This window comes from Pararge aegeria, chromosome 17 (genome assembly GCF_905163445.1).
Source record: "Pararge aegeria chromosome 17, ilParAegt1.1, whole genome shotgun sequence".
In the NCBI taxonomy this organism is placed as follows: Eukaryota; Metazoa; Arthropoda; class Insecta; order Lepidoptera; family Nymphalidae; genus Pararge; species Pararge aegeria.
In genome coordinates, this window is record NC_053196.1 from 2,858,471 (window position 1) to 2,884,122 (window position 25,652).

Below are 25,652 nucleotides of genomic sequence, written 5' to 3' on the forward strand. Positions count from 1 at the left end.
GGCAAAAACTAAAAACCGATCGTGCAAAACTTCTTTTAAATCTAAAATTAAAAAAACCAAAACAGAGTTAACGGGTAAATTCTTAGCTCATATTTTTAACATACTGCCTTAAAATTATATTTAGCACTAAAACGTTTAATACTTATATTTCATAATCACTAAACCTAATAGTCTTCTAAACATCTCATAATCAAACTTTAAAACAGTAAATCATAATCACAAGTTCATGATTAAAACAATTACATATAATAAATGATCTCATAAGCGAACTATAATAAAAAGTATATGAATTGATACATAAATCAATGGTGATCAATAATATAAATCATAACTTGAGGATACTATTGTAGTTTTACACGAACGCAATCATTATGTATCAAATCAATTACTGGAGTCTATATATCATAAATAAATATCTAAAACAAAAATAGCATTCAAAAATAAATTAGCATGTTAATGTGGTTAAAATCAAAAATGCACTTAAAATACTCTGTAAAAAATAACGTAAATCTGCAATCACGAACACAATGATTTATAAAATGTTAATCGATTAAAATTGTTTCAGCATTGCGACCGATGAATAAACGGCTGGAAACACATATAAAAAACGCCACGTGTGTAAAGTCTAATTAACAAGTCGCAGTAAACTGGAGTCACACCACATCTTACGCGACGTACCGTGTGTGGTATCCAGTGCGATCCTAGTCATAGACACTAGAAAGTACATGCTACAATTCAAATTGGATCACGTGTCGCGTGTCAAAGAGTTGGGATCGCTTGTTACAAGTGTGTTTCCACCTTAATTGTCACTTATGTAACCGCTGAAAATAAAAACGTTCCTCATAAACGAGTTTTCAGATAAAGTCAAATGCGGTCCAAGATTTTCAACGATATTTTATGTTCTACTGATTCATTATCTGTCATAGGCCAATAACGATTTTGTCTTTTTAAAAGCATATTCATTAAAATATGACAATAAAAGATCATATATCAATTGGCAAAATTTGATAAAAAAAAATGGACGCGAAATCTTCAGTAATATAAATCAAAACTTAAAACTGCGAGGAGATTTCTATTAACATAATAATTATTTATAAACTTAGTCTGGATTATCAATGTATTCGGTTAAAATGTGTTTAAAAAGGGTTAAAATCAAAAAATAAAACATGCAGGTTCTCGCGATTATATGATTACTTAATTCTATGTATAAAAAAAGGAATTATGCTTATATCTAACTGGATTACGGCACACGGCCCGTTTACTTCAACAATATACGAGTCTATAATAAGAGATCAAATTGTCGTATCGCTTTAAGCTAAGATAAAAATCTTATAAAAAAAACCTTAAAAAAATACTTTTTTAATAAATCTCATAAAATTCACGAAGAACACTTGCCAGCTCATTAAAGACAGTACGCGGTTCTTAATTGAGGCAAAATATTTATTACTTTTTATGTGCCTTAATAATAACATCCGCGCATTGTCATAAACAAATATTAGTGATATATTTTACCAGTCTTGAGCATTTATTCAGTCGAGTTCTATTCGTAACTCTGTTACGATAAAGTTAGTCAATAAATCAGTCTTGATCTTTGCTATATTTGATTGCTAATTTTAGATCCAATAACATAAAACATCAAAACTGTTTATGTTAAACTAATAATTATTTATATGTTTTTATTTTTGTTAAGACAATCGTTAAATCTGTAGGTCTATAAACAGTCTTGACGGCTGATGTTTGTGGATATTTGGGAAATTTATTTGTACAAAAATAGTTAGGTATCATATTACATTAATACTTATGAGATTAAGTCTTTATAGACAATATTTATATATGTGTTAATTCTGCTCGCCAAGTACGAAGTATCTTATCCTTTTTTTTACCAGAGATATTAGTGTAAATGAACTAAAACAAGACAACAAAATCCTTTGAGTCTCAAGCAAAATCACCTTGATTGTTCTGATTCTGTAATGATGTTATCGGTTTGTAGGTCAGTTACAAATTGTACAAAACTTCAATGTAAATTTGTCGTTATAGTTAATACGCAAAAAAACATAATGTGCGTCAAGATTTAACCTGTTCCAGCAGAGTAAAAAAAATTAAAAAGTACATCTATTCAATCTTAAACGAATGCTATCACACCTTTCCAGCCTCCGCGACCGATTTGCTGATAATTTAAAAACTCGAGTAGTTATCTACTGCGGGTAAGGAAGTAACTTTAAATGAGTAGAAAAGTGGAATGACCCCATTTTTCTACTTATCGTATTTCAGTCGATGGATGGTTGGAAAAGTGTGGTACGGCTAATCTCTGATCCATTTTTGAAGCCTGATTAATCTATTGACGGTTTTAATACTACTGCATAATCAGTGGCGTGCACAGAGGGTATGCAGATGATATGAAATTGAATAAAATCTCCAGTATGAGTTATAAATACTTGAAGGTAGGATTTTTTTTACTCGTAACAATACTTTTAAATTACTATCCTTAAGTTTTTTATAGCTTGTACTGGAGATTTTCTTCATTTTATGCATACTTATCTAGCATATTTAATTCATCGCTGTGACAACATTTGATCGCTCTGCTACCAACCTAAAGCATTTTAATTTATTTATTTCATTAATTCAATACATTCTAAGATAACATATTTCATTAAATATGATATAACTCATAAAAGACTGAAATACTGTATTTTTCTAATCTCTCGCAATGTGTTTTTTTGCCCTTGCTTTAGTAGCTCATTAATTACATATGTAGTACTCGATGGTATTAACAATGGGAAGTGTACTTAAAGTCCACACTATGTAAATATAAATAATTGTATATACGCATCAATATTGTACGTCTCTTTGAATAATGTGATCACATAAATGTAGAAAAATCATAATTTTAAATACACGTTCTAGGTCTTATTTTTGACTTTAAAAAAAAGATTAGCGAATTTTTCAGTTCTTAAAGTATAAAAATGATTTTTTTTTTATCGCAAATATTGTACTACTAACTGCATTTACATCAGTAGACAGTATATCTATTTAAATAAAGTCTTTACATCATCAAATACAACGATCATGTAGATTTAACCTCGGAGGTGCACAGTTATTGAACGTCACTAAAACAGGACAAACAAATTTAAATAAAGAACGTTACCAACTTTGTTGTTTGTCTATGACTTTGAAACTATTCAATATATTGTAAGCGAGAAATATGCATAGACAATTTAATAAAGTTAAACCTACATATAAACAAAATCTATTATTTTCTGTGAGAATGTAATCATACGCTGTTACGCTTTTAATCTCATAAGTATTATATTAAATTTCGTATGTTTGTAGATCTTCCGCAGACCTACCATTTTTCCTGCGCCAGCGCAGTCGTATTGTATTGCGGGGGAGAGTTCATTTTCACTTCCTTTGGCGAGGCGTTTCCTTTGTAGGCGCTCGATTGTTTTTGCAGGTCTGGAAAAACAAAATGCTAAAGTTGGAAACTGGGATACCAGAAATAAACTCCCATACATTGCCACAATGAATTAAGAAATTTATTAAAGTAAAGTCTATGATTTGTAGCCATGGTGTTTTTTTGGAACATGTCCCGCGTGGTATATAGTACATACTGTGACTCGATACTGTGTTATTTAGCGTGTAATTTTAATTAGGTTAACAACGCCGCGTAGTCGGGACTACGCGGCGTTGTCGAATCACATGTATTCGGTTTCACAGTGTAATGTCACTTTACAGAAATAACATGTATTGTTATTTTTTTTGTATGAAATTAATCTTTGAAAAGTCATAGAACAAAAGTTGTTTCTTTTAATGATAGGAAGTACAAGGCCGAGAGCTGTCTGGTATATTTTATTTAACACTGTATATTGGTTTTATAAATCTACTAGCTGTAGCCCGTGTTCGTCGTCAGCGTTAATTGCGATTTTTTACAAATCCTGTGGGAGCCGTTTATTTTCACACATATTATATTATTTGGACATTATTTCCTCAGTGCTCTGCAGAGTTGATAAAGCTGAGGGAGAAGAAACATTTTAAACCTTTCCCCGGGGTTATAATTGTCTCCTGCTGCGGCTAAAAAGTAGCATATGTTACTCTTTGGCCTACCAACTAACTCTATGTCAAAAATAAGGTTGATCGGTTGCTTAGTTAGAGCGTTAAGGAAGGACAAACAAACAGGCAAATAAACATACAAACACACTTTGGCATTTATGAATAAGAATTCTACAATGCCGAGGTACATAACTACTCTAATATGGCCTTTCAAAAAGTCAAAGTCAAAAATATCTATAATCAACAAGGCCCATAGATGGCACTTATGATGCGTACATTACATAAAAAGTGTTAATGAGATGATGGCGATAACCATTTTTGTTTTTGCCAGCCATTAATCTAAGTAGGGTAGGCTCACCAGCGATGATTAACAGCATCTTCCTGCGAGCGCCGAACGCAGTCACGCCGATCTCCATAAGGTCGGCCTCGTTCAGTGACGCGAAAGTCGACATGTCTAGCTCATGCTTTTGGAACAGTTCTGAAATGTTTAAACGGAATTTTGAGCCAAATTGGATAAGGATGTTTAAATTTAATAGTAAAGCGTTGCCTAGCAACTGACTCAAACCCTTTATTGTCAGAAAACATTACAGGTTTACTTTTTAAATGAGTTTTTTTTAATTTTATATTATATTTTATCGCACATTTATATCCTTTAAATAATTTTTATAGACCATTGTCTATTTTTACAAGTTTTTACAAATACATCAGTAACTAGGAGTTTTTTATTAAGTTTGTATCCTTTAAATAACAGAGTCATTTACTTGAATTTATTAAAAAAATTTATAGACCATTGTCCAATTTTACAAGTTTTAACTGATCCGTCGCTACTGGTCGTAATATTCACACAGCATTTACAGGACCGATTTTAACAGATCCGACGGTATTGGACTTTCGATCTTCAGCAGTGGCGTGCACTTCATACATGCACAAAAGCACTGCATACCCAAATTATTTGATATAAGTCGTATTGAAGGGAAATATTTCCATTTCATGCCATGTACCTGCTTTGTGCATACCCTGGTCAAAAATCCTGTGCCTGTGTAAATGGCGGCTGTGTGCAAAACATCGCACCCCGCGCACCCCCGTGCCACCGCAAAGCCTCGCCCGGTATAGATCCAATAAAACGGATCGGTATTTCTGTTGTTACTCGTCACGTGTGTGAACTGGCTCATACAACTACATACGCTAATAATATATACGTTTAAACAGACCTGTAAAACGGATTGCTGCTTATTTTGTCGAATAGGTATTTTTAATAAATAGGAATAGGTATTCTGTGTGAACTCGCTAATACAACTACATACGCTAGTAATCGTTTTATGTAAACGCGCCCTAATGGTGCGGCGGTTATATTATACTTAACCCCAAATCGATTTCTACTCTGCATCGTACCGGAACGGAACCGGGATCGTAGGATTGTGAAATAAAGCCACAAAAATGAGAGATATATTGGAACTCATCTATTCAAATGAAAGAAAGAGTCTTAGAGAGTGAGATAATTTTTTGGTTAGATATTCATTTAGGTACTATGGTCAATTGGGCAGTTATCTCGACCTTGGGTTGGGTGGGGTTATCTCACCAATGTACTTGTAGAGGCCGATGTCGCTCAGCAGGTCGTACAACTGCTGGTAGCGGCACGGCTTCTGGTTCTGCGGCTTCTGTGGCGACGGCGTGGCTTTTTGTGGCGGTGACGTCACCATTATGTTGGGGCGCGACAACTCCGATCTGTTCCAACCCTTTTCGGGCTGCAAGCATTTGTTGTTTGGTAAGCAACCTTAAAGCGGTGATAGCCTACTGGCAAAGGCGTGCATAGAAGGTATGCACAATTGCACAGGTATGCAGATGAATGAATGAATGAATGAATGAAAACACTTTTATTGTACACCAAAGAAAAAAAAGTAGTTACAGAGTTACAGATGATATAAAATAAAGAAAATTACCAGTGCGAGTTATAAAAAACTTAAGGATAGGTATTGTAAGAGTTATAGAAAGAGTTAACAATTATTCATTGTAAAGTCAACATCTCCTGAGGATGCTCCGGTTTCGGAGCGAAACGTCCGTATGGGATACATTGCCGAAGATCTGTTTGGTGTGGAGTATAAGGATTGAAGAAATTATAAATTACACCACACAGATTCTCCTGCTTTTTGCGTAATTTTCAACAAAAAACAAAATCAAACAAGAGCTCAAAGAGATATAGCTGCTCTATGCTTTTGAGCTCTTCAAACTGAAAAGTCTCATAGATTAAATAAAACACACTGTTTGTTGAATTTTCAAATCGCAATAACTTTTGAATGAATCAACCGATTTTCACGTTTTTGGCGACGTTCGACACGGTTTTTTAAGTCTCATAAAGGATTTTTAAGTTTGAACTGATCGAACAAGTAATTTCGAAATAATCCGAAAATACACTTTTCTTGGTTTTTTTCTCAGGAAGGAATCAATCAAATCGATTTTGATTTTCAAAACGGCATTAAACGTGGTTTTTTAAGGTTCAGAGCTGATTAGTTTTTGGAGTTGATCGATAAAGCCCTTCTAAAGTGATTCCAACGAAAACGTTTTTCGCGCGCACTGACGCACGTACGCGCGCACGCACGGACGCACGCACGTGCACGCACACACGCACACACGCACGCACGCACGCACACACACAGACTGGAGATGTTGACTTTACAATAATTGTTAAACAATTATTCATTTAAAAAAAAATCATTTCATTTTCATAATATTTCATGGATTTCCGCAAAGTAACGCCTGCATCTATCCAATGTTTACCGTTGTCATCCCTTCGCTTTCGTTGAGGTTCAAGGGCCCCGGCGAGGTGTGGCTGAAGTAGTACCCCGACCAGCGGTTGGTTGGCACTCTGTACCCGCCCCCCACAGACTCGTGCATGGCCTAGAACAATTAGCATTTTGACAATCTGACTGATATTTCTCACTGGCCATAGCAAAGGCTAGTTAAATAAATAAATATACTACCACGATACGCACATCGCCATCTAGCCCCAAAGTAAGCGTAGCTTGTTTTATGGGTACTAAGATAACTGTTGAATATTTTTATACTGAGAAACATTCATGTTCGTCTCACAAACATTGTCCAGTTGTGAGAATCGAACTCACAGGCCTTAGACTCAGAAGGCAGGGTCGCTGGCTACTGCGCCAATCGGCCGTCAAAGTATGGAAGACCTCCCTAGACCAATGGTGAAGTACGAAGTGGGAGTCCGGTTCCCGGTAATTTCTGGTTGTACATTCGTTGTAAAACCTATTAGGGATATAGTAGTTATATTAAACCCACACCCCTAATGACACTAATGCTAGTTTTTTCTAAACCTTATAATTTGAGTACCTTCAAGGCTAGAGTGAATAGGCTTTTTCTAGGCAAGCGTGCTCCAACCTAGACCTCATCATTGCTTTCTAACGGGCATGATTGTCGTCAAACGCTGGCCTATCGTTTATAAAAAAAAAAAACTAGTTGAAATTAAATTCAGAAATTTTTATTCCTAAGTTGCCGCTACCTGGGATCGAACTCAGGTCTTACTACTTATAACACAGCGCTCACTACTGCACCGGGGAGGCTGTCACAATATATAGCATTTGTAACAATCGTGTGTTTATTAAGGCCCTAACGCTGCTGGCACCATTTATCAAACAACGATCTCGGGGGCCTTGTGGCCTTGGAGCCTTACAACACAACCACAGCTCCAGGGGGGTCGTCAAGAGTTTGGCTGAAATAAGCGTCGTACCTTATTGGCTTCGGCCTGCATCTTCCTGTACTCTGAGGGCGGGGACATCTTGAGCGACTCCAGAGTTTTCTTCTCGCATCCCACCGCACGTCTGTCCGATATCGGCAGATCGGATATTATGTTCGCTAAATCTGTTAGGATAAAAAAGACATTTATTCATACATGCTTTATTTTGACAACCTTCTTCGTGATAAATCTAAATAATTTTACACGCCAAATAAATCAGAGTGCAGCGGCCGGTTTAAAGTTACATAAAAATCCAATCCAAAAATCCATTTCTTTCTTGGCTTAAAGGCCAAATAAATTACATAGTAACTCAAATTGGTCGTGTTATTTAAAAATGGAACAAACATTTACTCTGAAACATGTCAAGCAAGGAGGTAACTTATGAAAGGTTTTATTAAAATTTCGAAAAGAAAGCAGTTTATTGAAAGAATTAAAAAAAACAAAAGAACACTAATTAACGCATTTTTAACGAGGCAATATTTCATTGATTTTAATTTGTTTTTTATAAAAAGTTCTGCGAAGGTACTGCTGAGTTTTAATTTCCGCGCATTTATTTGGGAAAGTACTCATGTATACGTATGTATAAAAAGTTAAAACTTACTTTACCTCTCTGACACAGCGGTGAGCGCTGGGTTTTAAGTCAAAGGTCAAGGGTTCGAATCCCGGCAGGGCAATCCTGTGATCCATAATCTCTTAATCTTTCCTGGTGAGAGGGTTCAGCTCGGGCTAGTTACCACCCTACCGACAAAGACGTGGCGCTATGCGATTTAGCGCACGATGTCGCGTAGAAACAGATCATACACACTCCATAACAGGTTAGCCCGCAACCAGCTGAAATTGTAGTCTAGGATTTACTTGTAATGGAATCAAAATAATACCCTTTAGATAACAACTCTTGTTTTAGGTTTTTTTTTGGAAACATACAGTTCCTACAACAATTATAGTATTGAAGTAATAGGTGTTAAACCTTATTTTTTCCTATGTTAGTTTGGTACTCATAACATTATAAGAAACACTTATATAGGGTTGGGCTAGTGGTGTGAAAAATATAATTCAAGGTGAGGTCTTACCATGTTGCGTGCGCTCAGTGTCTGTAGATGGCGTTGGGCTGTGGATTTTGCTGATAGGCGACACTGATGGGGAACCTACGTTACTGCCGTCGCCACCTAAAGAAAACCGTTTCTTTTAGAAGACTCTAAAAGTATAGGTATATCAACATCAACCCTTTATCGGCCCACTACAGAGCTCTCCGCACAGGATCTCCTCCCACATTGAGAAAGGTTTACGCCGTAGTCCACCGACCACCACGCTGAACCAGTTCAGATTGGTGGACTTCACGCACGCCGATGAGGACAATAGTGAGTACTCTCGGGCATTCTCGCGATGTTTTCCTCCACCGTATAAATAAATATATAATATATTTCTAGAGGAATGAGGAGATCCTTAGAAGAACCGGAGATACCGCTCAGCGAGTCGTAAAGCTGAAGTGGAAACGGACGTTGGGGTTCCAAGGTGCTGGAATGCGACCCCGCACATGTAAATACAGCGTTGGTCGGCTGGAAGCAAGCGGCCCAGGACCGTGGATTTTGGAACTCCCTACAAAAGACCTATGCCCAGCTGTGGACTTCAATCGGTTGAAGTGATGTTGACGATGATATTTCTACAATACACACATCGCCATCATGCCCCAAAGTAAGCGTAGCTTGTGTTATGTGTACTAAGATACCTAACTGATGAATATTAACAAATAATGTACATAAATACATAATATATATAGATAAACACAGAGACACGGAAAAACATTCATGTTCATCACAATAACATTTTGCAGTTGCGGGACTTTGAGAAAGCAGAGTTACTGCCCACTACGCCAATAATCCGTCAATACAATAGTATAGAAATGTAGTAGCAGATTAATCTATTATAAACTAATACTTACAATAAAGCTGAAGAGGTCTTTACTTTAAAAAAATAAATTTGCATAGTCTATTTATTGACGAAAGCTTTGGTTATATACAAAATAACACTACAAACATAGAGGAAAAATGTTACAAAACCGGGAAAAAAACATTTCTTATGAGAACTCATGTTGCGTGCGCTGCATAAACGGTTAAAATCACGCCCATAAAATGAATGACGGACTTGTTCCACTTTAAAAGATCTAAAAAACAGACGAAGTCCCGGGGGAACGCTAGTTAAAAATACAGTTCATAGTGACTACACGTGACAACTTACCGGAAATGTTTTGTGTGTCGAGTGAAACGGAGCTGCCAGTGAAGTTGCTCTGATACCCGCTGCTCGCTTGAGAGCTTGAGTTCAGCATCTATTACCAACGGTATAGTATAAGCATATTACATTGAATCAACTTTGTTTGTATACTCATTGAGAGTAACGGCGGGCAGCAGAGCTGAGCTGGCACAGCCGAGCCTTTTTTGTTTACGGGGGAACTCTTGGAAGATATCTGACGCCTCCTAGATCAGGTTATGTAGGCATTTTACCAACTTAAATCCCCTCGGATGGCCATGCTTTTCAAATATTTGGGAGGCTCCGGGAAGTCGTGTATCCAAGGTATGTATATTTGTCTAGAATTTTTGATAGCGTGGAATAAATAAATGGTCATAAACTCACGTGTCTCGGATCGTGTGGCATTTGTAGACAAGGTGGTACATCCGCTGTACCAGACATCGCTGTAAAACAACCACTTTATTTACTTTCTTACTTATTTATTGTTTATATCTAATAAATAGTACAACACAATAATTATAATTACTTCCATAAAAGGATAGTTATAAAATCTTATACTAATATATAAAGCTGAAGAGTTAGTTTATTTGTTAGTTTGTTTGTTTACTTGAACAAGATGTTCTCAGGCTCTACGGGTCCACTTTGAAAAATTCTTTCAGTGTTGGATAGCCCATCTATCGAGGAAGGCTATCACGCTATCACGCTTAAACCAGTAGGAGCTAAAAATAACTTTTCAAAATTGGGGTTTTTTGTCCTTTTGAGAGCTTTTGCTGAGTGCAAAGTTAGTATTTAAAAGATGCAAAAAAAGTCCGCGACAGTATGTCTCTCTTTTAAGGTTGACTAGCCTGCTATACATATGTATATATTTATGTATGATTGAGTATATATAAGTTTATTATTTTATATTTATTTATTTATTATATTTTTCTTATTTGTGCAATTTTGTTTATGTATTTGTATTTAGCTATTTGAATGTAGGTTTATAATAATTTTACACCACCTGTCCGCTTTCGCTCATCTTGTCCTAATACAAAGGTTGCCTGGTTGAGATCGCTACTAAGCGATAAGGCTGCCTTTTGTATTCTACTTCTGTCTTTGTATTTCTATTGCTTTTTTTTTCCTAACTTCATTGTGGTGTACAAATAAAGATTTAAATAAAATAAATAAATAAATATCATCTGAGACTCGCATACCACCAGGTGAGATTGCAGTCAAGGGCTAAACTTGTGCAGGAATAAAAAAAAAATAGATATACTCACGATTCCAGGACATGACCGGTCCGGGCGCTGCGGTCATACCCGGGAAGTGGAACGGCCCGGGGCGAGGCTGCGGCGATGGTATCATCCATCCCGGGAACATTGGCGGTGTGACAGCCAACGGAGACATCGGCGCTGGGTATCCTCCAGGCGTTGGCGGATTGTGGCCGTACATTGGACTGCCAAGGTTGGCGTAGTTGGCCAAGTCGGTCACCAATTGAAGGTTGTATGGAGATCGCGGCGAATTAGTTATTGCGTTCACTTGGGTTGGGGAGAACGGATTGAAAGCCCCGAAGTTCGGCATTGTCTTGTTTATTGAAGGTATGCTGTATGATTCGGGGATTTCCGCATTGATTGAAGGTTCCTTCCCACCGAGTAGTTCCCGACGGGCTTCGTAGATATCGCCTGTGAGTGACATTTTTTGTGTGAAAAATAACAACCATGGGGACATATTTTTTATGAGTACGTAATGTGTAATTGACGTGTGTAATAGCTAGAACCCTAGATGCAATGTACACATGTGGAAATGATGGTATCGGGTTAAAAGTTCGGTGATGTAGCAACAGCTGGTTGCGCGCTGGTACTTTCAATGAGTATACAAAGAAGTAAAATCAAAAATGAAAAATAAATAATAACCACACATTGTGGCAGGAACCATAGACAAGTTAGGTTATATGAGTTTCTTGTGCAAATCGATTGGTGAAAGGTAAATATATGCCTAGGAATCTTCTTTGATTAGGAATTGCCTTGTCCGTCGTTAGTGAAAACGGGCATTAGAGAAACAGATACGACCCATCTTACCGGCGCATCTCTCGATCCCCTTGATGACGACGGAGGCGATGCCCTGCTTCGGCTTGCGGCGTACGGTGATATACACGTTGTGCTTGCTCATCAAACGCGCGGTCGCATCGCCGTCAGCACGGCAGCTCTCCTCTGGCACGTCGAAGATCACGACTAACGGGAGGCTGCCCTGTATACATTTAATTAGGATTTATATTTGCTCCATGTTGTATCATCATCATCATCTTCCGCAGCCTATTACTGTCACGCCAGAGACTAGTTTTATACCATAGACCCACCACAGACCACTCTGCTCCAATGCGGATTATTATAACAAGTGAAAGCCCAGTGGGTAGGAGCTCGACTTTCAGAGTTCGAATCCCAGCACGCATCTTTAACTTTTGAAGTTATGTGCGTTTTAAATAATTTGTAATTCGGTTAACGCTGCATATTTCGAGCTTAATGCTATCTAAAAACAGCTGAACGGTTCGTGACACACTTATACTATGAACGCTTTTTTTTCAACTGGTGGTAGTTTAAATCTAATTAACTTCTACTTATACGGATACAGCGCTCACTTCAGCAAGGAGGCCGTCACAATATATAGGATTTGCAAGTTTTGAGTGGTTACTAAGTTAATATTACCTTACGCTGCTGGCACCATTTATCGAACATGCGTACATGGAGATACTCGCATCGCAAAAGTAACAAATAACCAAATAACCTAAATATAATAAAGTTTTATTTACATTCCTTACAATTGAGTACCTTACTGGCTAAATATAATAGAGTTAAATACAATTTTCAATAACAAATAACCTAAAACCTTTTATAAAAATATAAAAAAAGCAATGTGTCATCTCTTGTTTCAAACGTGTCTCATGGTAATATGGACCTTTGAAGGTGTATATCGAAACTGCAACGTTTCCTACTAGACTGATGTGAAAGGCATATACTAATTTTCGGCAGCGACGGTAGGAGAGCCGTAGCTTAATTGGTGAAAGCGCTCAGGCCGCGATTCCCCTAGAGTCGCAGGTTCAAATCCTGTCGGTTCCGAAATTTTTTATATGCATTTTAAATTTGTAAAATTGAACCAAATAACCAGTTAATTCTGACCTGTCACCGTATTATTCTTTCTAATAGTGTGCAAAACTCTTATCTGCATACCAAATGTATAATTTCACAGCGCCGGTTGTATAGGTACCTACACTGCAAAATTTGTATGAAGATGACAGATCGCCACCCGTTAGCAACTATCAAACACGTTGCAGAATACGGAGCCTGGTAGGTACCGCATAGAGACGACACTGTTTATTGTTGCGGTGACCTTGAGATGCCAATCTGATGGATCGCGTCGTAATTGAATGGCTTTGGTGAACAGCACGCGCCCGAATTTGCATGTCAATATATCATGTAACTACCAGGGCATAATAAATTGCAAAGGTTTTTGTGACAACAATAGGTTAGTCTGATTTAATATGTATAGCGTCATCATCCTTAGTCTATTAATGTTCCACTCTTAGGCATAGACTTTTTCTATCATAGGAGGTACACGTATCTATAGACCCACCATGTATGGTCACGGTATTATTTATTAGGGTTGATTACTAGGGTTAATTTGTCCAGTAAGTAAATGAGTGGTGATAAGAAGGGTATAGAACAAAATTCAATAGACCATTTTCCCCACCGCTTGTTTACCCGCAGGGTTAATATATGTAGGTGGAGACTTCAGAGTGATCAATTTTTTAAGAAGATTCTAGAAGCATTCTTGCTCACCAACAGCTGAATAAACGCGTTTGATGGCATGGTCAAATGGTCACATAACTCTTGGACAGGGTCGGTAAAAAACAACTCATATTTTTTAGGGTTGTCTAACATCATAGTTTGTATGGTAAAGGGTGATGACCAAACATAACTGAGAAAGCTTCAAGCTCTAGCTTAAGATATATTGACAACTAGCTTCTGCTCGCGACTTCGTCTACGTGGACTTCAGAATTGGGTTTTCAATTTTCCCTCGGGAACTACTTAATGAATCGGGATAAAAGTTAGCCTGTTTTCTTTTCCATGTCAAAGGCTACATGCATGCTAAATTTCATCCAAACCCGTTATGCCATTTTTGCGTGATCGAGTAACAAACATCTACTTTTCATCGTACTTTCACATTTATAATATTAAGTAGGATAATATTAACTGTGTGTGTCAAGGACGACCTAATTTTTTTACGGGTTTATCTGTCCAACTGAAGGCGATGTTTAATAGTATTTATTTACTCTTATCTAAGTATTTATTATATGGTATAGTTTATTATTATTTTTTTTTAAATATTTATTATATACTAGATGTATTTTTGTATATTAGTATTTAGTTATTCGTATGTATTTATTTTATATTTTGTACCACCTGCAGTTACTTCTCTGGCAGAGATCGCTACTAAGCGATAAGGCCGCCTTTTGTATTCTACTTCTATTTTTGTTTCTTTTTTTCTTGTATAATTCTTAATGTGGTGTAAAAATAATGAGTTATAATCATAATACTTACCACCAGCTGTTGTCTCGCGGAGTAAACGTCTTTGATCTGGCCGGTGATGGTAACACAGCTCTTGCGAAGGGACGGTATGTTGGGGTCGTCCGCGTCGGGGAACATGATCTGGGTGCCGGTGCCCTTCATGATGACCTTCAACTGGTCCGCACCGCGACCTATCACCACCGCGTGGTGCATTGGCGATATCTCCAGGGTCATTTGGACTTGGGTTTGGCTCTAAGGAAAATATTTGCATATTCAATAAATATACTACAATACACACATCGCCATCTAGCCCCAAAGTAAGCGTAGCTTGTGTTATGGGTAATAGATAACTGATGAATATTTTTTTATGAATAACATACATAAATGCTTTTAATATACATATAAACACCCAGACAATGAAAAACACTTATGCTCATCACACAAACATTTTCCAGTTGTGGGAATCGAACCCACCGCCTTGGACTCGGAAAGCAGGGTCGCTGCCCACTGCTGGCAAATTATTATGAAAATTAAGCTTAATTTGCTATACTCCGCGAAAAGCAGGAGAGTCTGTATAGTGTAATTTATAATTTAACTTACAGCATGCAGATTCAGATTTAACAATTAAGTCATTGTAAAGTCAACATCTCCTGAGGATTCTCGGTTTCGGAGCGAAACGTCCGTAGAGGGTACATTGCCTAAGATCTGTTTGGTGTGGAGTATAAGGTTTGAAGAAATTACTGAATTCATTACTGCATTACTTTACAAGTCATGCCCACGTGAAATGGTGCCTAGAATGCTAGCTGCATTGCTGAACCGCCAGTCTAAAACTGAGCCAGCCAAATAAGTTTAAATTAAACTCTTAACACTCACTGACAATGAAAAGACAGACATATGCCTGCGCAGACCATATAGACTCGACTCGAAATGAAATATTGAAATGTGAGCTTTATTCCGTGGGAAGTTAAGTGCTGTTTAAAGTAAAACGCGTGGTCGTCGTGACCACGCTCATTGTATCTATGTCTCATATGGCCTTCCAGAATGATACGCCTGGCTATCAAAGACTGTACGACAAACAACAAAAAAACCAATCATTAGTTACTAAAAATGCCAAATTTCACTCGCACAGAGAAGGCTTATAACCCAAAAATTTTAACATCACCAATATTTTCATAGCTCCTTATAAAAATTACTACCAAGTCTGTTACGCCCTGTAACAATTTATTACGAGAGATTAATTAGAATATATAAATGATCCATCATATAAACCCGTTAGTGGCACAGGTCTCCTCCCACAATGAGAAGGGGTTTAGGCCGTAGTCCACCACGCTGGCCTAGTGCGGATTGGTGGACTTTACACACCTTTGAGAACATTATGGAAACCCCCAGGTTTCCTCACGATGTTTTCATTGCTGTTTTCCTTTGCCGTTGCAGCAAGTGATATTTTAATTGCTTAAAACGCACATAACTTAGAAAGATTATGTGCCGGGATTCCAACTCGCTACCCTGAAAATGAAGTCGAAGTCGTATCCACTGGGGTATCACCGCTTCATAAAAACGATAATAACTATAATATAACTCCTGACCGCCGGTTGCTTGGGCATTCAAAAGCCCCGCAAGCGGAGTGTGGATGTTTTTTTTATAAATATTTAATAGTGTTTTTTTTAATTAAGCATTGTTAAGTTAATTATAGAAAATAATATGATATTACAATTTAATAATAGTACAGAGTAAGGAGATACTTACCGCCAGTTGGCCGCACATGTAGTTCATGAGCAGCGAGGTGGCTTCCATTGTAGCTTGCACTTCCCACTGTACCCCCTTCACTACCAGCAAGTTGGCGTGGAGTTTCGGACGGTTGCGCAACATCACCTGGTCGACAAATTATAATTCTCTACTGATCAAAATTCAAAAAAATTCAAAATTCATTCATTTCAAGTAGGCCTAATTAACTTTTGAAACGTAAAGTCAGTCTGTTTGCAGTGACTCTACCACCGGTTCGGAAGGCAGATTCCACTGAGAAGAGCCGGCAAGAAACTCAGCAGATTGCTCTTTTCCAACATCATTTTAAAGTTTAACAATCTTTAGATTTTTTCTGTTTTGTGAGAGATGAGAGCGGAGTGGCCTGCTTCCAAGCAGCCTTGTCGTTAAGGAATTCATCAATCGTGTAGTAACCGCGATTGGTCAAATGTGTTTTAATGTATTATTTAAACTTAGGTAAAGGTAGATCTAATATTATCTTCGGTAGCATGTTATAAAAGCATGTACCCATCCCCACAAAGGATTTCTGTACTTTTCTCAGACGATATGCAGATACCACAAATTTATATCCGTTTCTAGTTAGTCGACTGTTTACATCGATCACGACTTCCCATGTCAAGTTGTGGAAGCAAGCGGCCCAGGACCGTGGATTTTGGAACTCCCTACAAAAGACCTACTTCCAACAAGGCTAGCATCGGTAGGAATTATATTTATTTATTTATTTATTTATTTATTTATTTAGGAAAACCAACCGCTAATACATTTTTTCTTGTCCAAGTTTTTACGTTGCGAGTAAATTTTCAGCTTATTGCAGGTTTTCACAACGTTTACAAATAATTTCAAAATTAATTACATTTTGTATATAACTGCATTACAAAATAAATGTCTAAAAATAATTTACTAATTAATAAGTTTATAATGTTAAAAATATAAATAGAATTAAAATTCAAATCAAATTAAAAAAAAAAAATAAAAAAAAAATAACATCAATGTTTAAGCTTATTAAAATTTTGAATATTTGATAACATAAGAAGTCAAGTATTTATTTTATTTTTATCTTGAAATGTCAGATAGAACAATTAAAAGTGTCAATAATTTTACGCCTAAAGTCAGTGTATTTATTATAAAATAAGTCTATTTCTTTTTGTTTTTTTACGTAATAGTTATGAATGTCGGATATTCTTGGTAAGGGAGAATATTTACCCAACTTCGTTCTATAAGGCCTGTGATACAACAAATTACAAGGAACCCGAGGTGTGTTTGTGCGCGGTGTTCTAATCGCAAATCTGTGAATCCGTTCAGGAAAATCAACGCCATTGTTAAACAAATTAAATAAGAATGTCATTGACAACAGCTCTCGTCTATATTCAAGACTTTGCTATATCCCTCGTTATGTCCCCTTACTAGGAATATAATTAACGTGTACTAAGAACATGAAGTTCTTAGTACTTTCAGTCTATATTCAAAGTCAAATATTTCTTTGTTCAAATAGGCACATAGATGGCACTTTTGATGCGTTATTGTATACAAAATGTGTACATAGCAGTGAGTAGTGATGGCGATAACTACAATCGTAAACTTAAAACTAAAGCTACGAGGGTTCCAAGCGCGCCCTGGTCTAAGAAGAAGCCCACAACAAACTTAGCCGGGTGTTCTTTTTGTTATCATCATCTCACATTGTCATTAGAAAATATTTAAGAAGCAACCTGGTTAGAGCAATTGTTTACACCCAAGCTTTTTTATCGTTTACGTAATCCTTTATACTGTTAGGATTTAAATTTAAATAGCATTATAATTTCCACTTCTTTGTTATTTTTTTAATTTAATCTTATTTTTGAACGAGACGATCGGTTGTCATTCTCCGATTGGTTAACGCCGTTAGACGCATAACGGCGTGAACCAATCAAATTGCTTGGATTCTACCTGGACGCTATGAGTTTTGGCGGGAAATTGGGTTTTCTGCTTGGCGGGTTGGAGCGTTCTTTGAGAGAGTTATGAAGTGAATTGCGAGGTTGTAAAACGATAAGTTCATATTGTCATAGTTTATAAAGTAAATTAATAAAGTGATATTTGTATGGTATGTTTATTTGCATCTTTTCGTGGCCTCATCGCTATCCTACTAAAGTTATAATAATACTATAATAGGACTTTTCTATAAGCTTTCGCTTAATACAAACTTTGAACTTCTTTAGTGACATCCCCAAGATATCATCCGGTAATTTATTGTAAAATTGTATACAATTTCCTTTAAATGAATTGCTTATTTTGTGTAGTCTAGTGTACTGCACTGCAAGTTTATTTTTGTTTCTAACGTTCAAATTATTGGAGTCACATTTTCTTTTAAATTTTGATATATTTTTGTGAACATACATTAAATTTTCAAATATGTATTGGCTATAGAGTGTCATTATTTTAACATCTTTAAATTTATCTTTCAATGATTCTATTGAGACAGGAGACCTGGCCTATCAGGGGGCAGTGAAAAAAGAGGATGGACTTGGGATCTCACCTGGACATTATACTGATCCTGTATCTGCTGCACGTAGGGCGAGTTGATATCAGGCTGCGCCTGCGACGGCGCTATCGGCAACTCGAAGCTGAACACCAGCGGGGTCAGAGCCTACAGGATATATACATTCGGTATGAGACTACAAAGCGAGACCTTCATAAGAACTTTCCGTAGTTATGTGCGTTGTTTTTTTTTTATTTAAGACATTAAAAGATATATAAATAAATATACTAAGACAATACACACAGCGCCATCTAGCCCCAAAGTAAGCGTAGCTTGTGTTTTATGGGTACTAAGATGACTGATGAATATCTATATGAATAAAACACAAATACTTATAATATGCAGATAAACACCCTGACACTGAAAAACATTCATTTCCATCACACAAATATTTCGCAGTGGTGGGAATCTAATCTACAGCCCTGGATTCTGATAGCCCAATGCGCCAATCGTGGTTTAAACCTGCATGCCTGACAGTTCTCCACGGCGTTTTCGAAAGCGTGGTAAGTCTACTCATCCGCACCGCGCACGTGTTTGGAACCCTCGTAACTTTAGTTTTAAGTTGACGAATTTAGATATCGCCGTCAACTCACTTCTATGTATAAATTTTACATTAATTAAGGTGTCATGGATGCCCCATCCTATGAAATGAGAAAACCTTTAACCATATTGTTTAAACTTAAGTTTTTTTTTAAATAAACAATATTATTTTTATATATTACTAGTTGTACCCTGCCACGTTTCGCTGTGGCACATTTTTATGGAATGGTTGAGAAATGAGAAACAAAACAAAGAATACATATAAGTTTAATTTTGCAATATTTGTGGATGTACATAATTTTTTTTTTATTTTCCACTGTCTGCGTAGATATAATATAGACTCGTGGATATGTGACTGATGCAAAAAATTTATAAAAACAATCCTTGATGCGGATTATATGTCATGCTAAAATTACGATCGGTGCTGAACTTCTAAGTTTTTGAAGCGTACACAAACCAATATAACATTTTTATATACATATATAAAAAAATATATATATTATTATTATGGAAGTGTTGATTACCCTGACGCGAGCTCGCGCTCGTTCCACGCGTTCCATATCGCCAGCGATGGACACTTGGTTGCTCTTCTCCTGCGTACTGGTACGATTGGAGTCCGGGAAGTGGATGTGGCAGCCCGTCTCCTCCATCACGCGTTTGATCGTCAATCCTCCCTAAATAAAGGACATAGATCAGTACTCTTAGAAACATCATAACATAACATTAGAACGTTCTCAATCGTAGGAAAGTCAGTGTAAAGAAAATTACATGTTATTTAGTGGGTGGTAATTTTAAATGACCATATGATACCGAAATATACAACCGGCTAAGTTTGTTGTGAAATTATTAGACTAGGGGTGTTTGGAACTCTCGTAGCTATAGTTTAAAGGTGACGAATTTAGTCATATTTAGTAATCTCTTAGATGTAAAATAACAAAAATGATTAAGATTGAATCAAAGAAAGTAAATGATTGTAAAATTTTGACATACACACACTGACTGAAATTTTAATGAATTAATTTATTAATTACTATGTTCGATTCGTTTTATAGTTGGAAATTAAGGCTTTATTATTATTATTATTATTATTAGTAATCTTCTCAGCAACGGGGGTTGAGAGATTGCATAAGAGTCCTGTAGTAGAAGTTATCAGTGTCAATCAAATTTACAAGTTAGATTTAAATAAACACAACACAGTTTTATATTAAATACTTTTATTTGAATTTTTGAAACTACACCTTAAATGGTAGGATTGGGTAAGATAGTTAGAATAATTTTGAAAAAATGCCCTTTGATTCTCGAAGTATCAACAATACTATACAGGGTGTAACCGAATTACGAAATACTGTTGAAGGGTGCATAAGTATATTTCTAAAACTAGGGCAGTAGTTTACTCAAAAAAAAAAAGCGTTTCGGTTTCACAGACAAGTCTCGGAGACTGTACATAATGTACGGCGGTATTTGTAAATAAATACCAATCTCCCTTAGAATATGAATAGAAATACGTTTTCATAAATTCAAATTCAAATTCATTTATTTCAAGTAGGCCTACTTTATAAGCACTTTTGAAAAGTCAAGTATGTATGTTTGTGTGACTCTACCATCGGTTCGGAAAGCAGATTCTACCGAGAAGAGTCGGCAAGAAACTCAGCAGTTAAGTAATCATAATACATTAAGTATGTACCATATATCATCAGATCAATACCATATTTTAGCGATTTTTGTTACTTTCATCATGACTATTTCTGGAGGCGGGCAGCAGCCAGCAGTTAGTATAAAATATTTTAATAGCAAATACATGAGTAGGCGAAAATGGTTATCTATTAATTTAAAATAGGCGTATGTAATTAATGCTTAGGTAAGTTTGACTCGAAGCCTTCTACTTAGGGTGTATCTTATTTTAATGATAAAAAGAACTTTTATTATCTTATATCTTTAAACGAGCAATTCTCGTATATATATAATTGGAATCTCGGAATCGGCTCCAAAGATTTTCATGAAATTCAGTATCCAGGGGGTTTCGGGAGCGATAAATCGATCTAGCTAGGATTCATTTTCAGAAAATGTCATTTTATTTGTGTTTTCCGGTGTTAACCGATTTGATGCAACGCACGGGTCAGCTATTGTTTATTTTATATAATACAAAAAAATCTGATCTAACTGAAATTATTGTATAAACTATATTAAGGTGGCTTTTTTCAAACGGTAGTCTGGTTTACCGTTGAAACTAAACGGGATCAAGCAACCTTTATTTAGTTTACACGATACGTCCGGTTCACGTCGGAAGTTTGAATACATGAACGTATAGTAAAACGTGGTATTATTAAACATGGTTTCAACGAACGAACGAACGAAAAGAACAGTGAAATCAGCCCTTAATTATTGTTAAAAAAATTATAAAACGAGTCATAATATCCCGTCCTCCATATAATAATATCAATTAAAGCATTATTATATTAATTGTAGGACTTGAGCGCGTTTGGAACCCTCCTAGCGTTAGTTTTAAGTTAACGAATGCAGATCACCATCACCAAACATTAGTGTTAACATGTTAAATGTATGAACGCTTCATAAGTTCCTGTGATAAGGTCTTCATAAATAAAACATTCTTGAATTTCAATTTGAATTTGTTTACGGTCTTGTTTCGGAATTTAAGCCTTAAGGTCAAATAAAAATCAAAAACTTTTCTAAAACTTTTATCTCCTATTAACTGATTTGTGTATGACAAAACAGCCAACACCTAGTTACGGTAGATCTGACCTAAAAAAATCTCGCTTACCCCCCATAGGCTAGATGCTGGGTACGCCCATGGCAAGTACCATACCATGTATCATTCAAAGGATTTGAGGAGATTCCGACGATGTCTCTCAGTTAGATGGAAAACATTCGAGGGGAAACCAGGTTATAGCATATTAAGCTCGACGTACATTGGTTGTTAATTGAACTTATTCCATCAGTCAACCATTAGCCCGGCCTAAATAATCATTAATTAGCATTCAAAAAACTCACCTTCCCAATGATGTGCGAGTGGTCGGTGTAGCTCACGTCTATCTTCATCGTGACACGGTTACTCTACGGACAAAAAAAAGTTGATTAGAATAATGTTCTTAATTTAAATACCTACTGCATCATGGTTTTCTGTCATTTATAATCTGTGACACGATATTAGCAATAATTTTAATCTTTAGTCGCAGAAGTATCAACTCGTATCTGAATGGTAAATGTCAAATTACTGTTTTTCCCGCCTGAAAAAAAAATTGGGTGAAGGGGTTTTACGATAAGAGCTCTGCAACTGTATTGTATTATCGTACAAGAAATAAAGATGTAATTCGTGAACACTGGATTTTATTTATTAAAATATGTTATCGTATTTGGACAAGCAAACGGTTTAGTTAGTTACTGAAATCTACCCTGCTGGAAAGTGGTGATGCAGTTTAAAATGATGAAGGGCTATTCTGTATGGCCGTTATATTAAACCCATACCCCTATTCAGTTACTAGGAGTTTCAAGGAGCGCAAAATTGCTTAGCGGCAAGTCTTGGTCGATAGGTTGGCAGCTAGCAACGGCCGAAGCCTCCCACCAAACCAGAGTAAATTCAGAAATTAAAAATTATCAAGTTGCTTTTAATCATCATCTTCATCAACCCATTACTCGCCCACTTTAGGGTATGGGACTCCTATCAGAATGAGTTAAGGCTGCGGTATACCAGACTCTCCATCCACACGCCTTTGAGAACATTATGGAGAATTTTCAGGCGTGCAGGTTTCCTCACGATGTTTTCCTTCATAGTTAAAGCAAGTGATATTTACTTGCTTACGTTTAGAACGCACATTACTCCAAAAAGTTAAGAGGTGCGTTCCGGGTATCGAACTCGTCCCGCCAGAACGGAAAGCCGAAGCCTCATCCAATACGCTATCATCGCTTCGTATACAGAAATTATCATAATTGAAATAGGTAGATTAAGATACTTTCATACGAAGTTATTTTATGGGGACAGACAACCGCCGTTTTACAGATATTCAATATCCGAATATAAATTCTAAATTCATAATTCATTTACTACAAGTCTGCCGTCTATTAAAAGTCAAGTCATACGGAAACTGTCATGTCGACTTATCAAGGCACATATAAAACTAACAGTCAGTTTAAAAATTGCTGTCTGTGTAGTACTTTGTGTAGCTTTTCTTTTATTCTACTACAAGTGACGGCCTTCTCACCCGGTTAACGAGCTAACCGCGCCACGGCCAAACTCATGGGATATGGCAACTACATGATCGGTTTCTACGCGACATCGTGCCTAAAATTTATATAAAAAGCAAAAAAAAAATCATACCCTTGTGTCCAGTAACTGCATAATCTTCTCTCTTGCAAGTTTTACATCATCAGACCGGCCTGCGATACGTACGTGAGGATCTGCATAAATAAACAAAACTTATTGCACACAATAATTTAGGTACACAATATTCGTTTTTTTTTTAATTTACACAATTCACTATTGTTTTTTTTTAATTCCCGTTCGCCATTTTGTTTTGTTTGTCTGCACTCATTGTTTTTTAATAAAGAAAAACACAAACTCTTACCTATAAAATCTAATAACTCACTAAAATTATTATCTCTTATTTTTTTAATAGCATTGTAAATAAGTTCATCGCAACATTCTGTAAAAACCATTGTTAATTCATTTAAATAAACATAAAAATATTGAATTGATTACGAAACTAGCGTATTAACTAACGGACGCGCTAAGAAATTGTAACAAATTTTTGAATTAAAATTGATTTTGCGCCAGACTGGCGCCACTCGCTGTCTATTTGGCGCCATCCTGTGAAATTAAACCGCGCAAACGTTATTTTTTAAAAATACATTCCAATACACGTAAATATTAATTACGTATATAAAATTCTCTTTTAAGGTTAGTGTTCGTGGTTGATTATTTATTAATGACCAAAAATATTTGAAGCTTAAATATTGTAAGAAAATACTTTAAAGTCATCTAAAACTTCATTATTTAAATGTATTTGGATACAAATAGTTGGTAAAACTTTCTCTGTTTTTTATCTTAAGTAGCATCTATGTATGCTAAAATCAAAATAGTTTTTTTTAAAACATCTGTCAATTACCTTTTTTTGACCGAGCTCCAATTTTTAGTCGCGCGGGCCAGTTTATTAGCGTGTTTGTGTCATTCATGACCTAAAACGATCAACATGTGGATTAGATACATCCTGTCCAATAATGTTTAGCTAATCATTCTATCTACTTTATTAGCCTTACCCTATGAAAAAAGGCTTGAGCAGTTTGCGATTCTTCCAAGTTTTCTGAAAACATTTACGTGTGAATTTTACATTACATTTTAGGTTATAATACAAAAATCTACTACATTATCGACAAGGGTATTTTTTTCTCATACCAGCAAGCATAGCTTCCAATCGTCGCCGGTCAACTCGAAATCTTTCTTGATATACATCCTCAGCGCTATTCAATCCAAGTATTACTGCTAATTTCTGTAAGTCTTCTGCTGACGTCACGGAGTTGCTAGTTCCACTCTCGGATGCCTGTGCGAAAAAAACAATTTTAATCGGTTACATAATTTAACTACATTCTTCCAATTGTCTTTACACTAAAGTTTATTACAAGACAAATTATTTTTAAACACACGCGTATTTAAGTGTCTATTACAAAATGGCGGTGTCTAGATTGTTAAAGCAGTATTTTATGACCTGAAAAAGTTGATCTATATTTTTAATGTGCTATAATGAAGGTGTAATATAAAAGGAATACTCACTTCACTAATGGTATCTTTATCAGAACTATTCTTAAATTCTGAGATATGCGTTTTTACCGTTAAATAATTTGTTGACGCCATTGTAAAATTATAAATTATTTCAATATCAAATTGAATAGATTTTTAAGTCATTAAAATTTTATGTTAAATTAACAATTTACAAATTAAAATAGTTTAAGTACATAGCTACAAATGACTTTTTGAAGATTATAATTTTAACATCAGAATGACTTCACTTTAAAATTATCCTAGCCCAACTAGTAAGCCCAAAAGGCAAAATTTCGACTTAAAATAATTATTCAAGTTAATGAGGGTATTGTTAATTATTCTTACAAAAATGGATTATTTCCATAGACTAAAAATTTGTACTAACTCATTTTTTTATTCTAAAATATCTGTTTAGAGTACAAAAATACATCAACAGGAATCTGTTGATTGTAAAAAAAAAACACAAAAATAGGAAATAACTTTGGTCTT

At 36.0% G+C, this 25,652-nt stretch overlaps 1 protein-coding gene across 1 annotated transcript; it reads right to left on the reverse strand.

The window, feature by feature from the left end:
• LOC120630853 (protein bicaudal C) lies at positions 1 to 25,440 on the reverse strand. Its single transcript, XM_039900155.1, has 20 exons — positions 25,176 to 25,440; positions 24,801 to 24,945; positions 24,665 to 24,708; positions 24,514 to 24,583; positions 23,727 to 23,806; positions 22,403 to 22,465; positions 19,918 to 20,067; positions 18,851 to 18,961; positions 16,327 to 16,452; positions 14,614 to 14,832; positions 12,097 to 12,265; positions 11,299 to 11,700; positions 10,424 to 10,482; positions 10,031 to 10,118; positions 8,866 to 8,961; positions 7,790 to 7,920; positions 6,823 to 6,942; positions 5,627 to 5,792; positions 4,406 to 4,525; positions 1 to 3,453 (listed from the first exon to the last, which is right to left on the reverse strand). Exons 1-20 carry the CDS (start codon positions 25,254 to 25,256, stop codon positions 3,344 to 3,346), a joined length of 2,550 nt encoding a protein of 849 aa, XP_039756089.1. The 5' UTR covers positions 25,257 to 25,440; the 3' UTR covers positions 1 to 3,343.
• Positions 25,441 to 25,652: the final 212 nt, after the last annotated feature.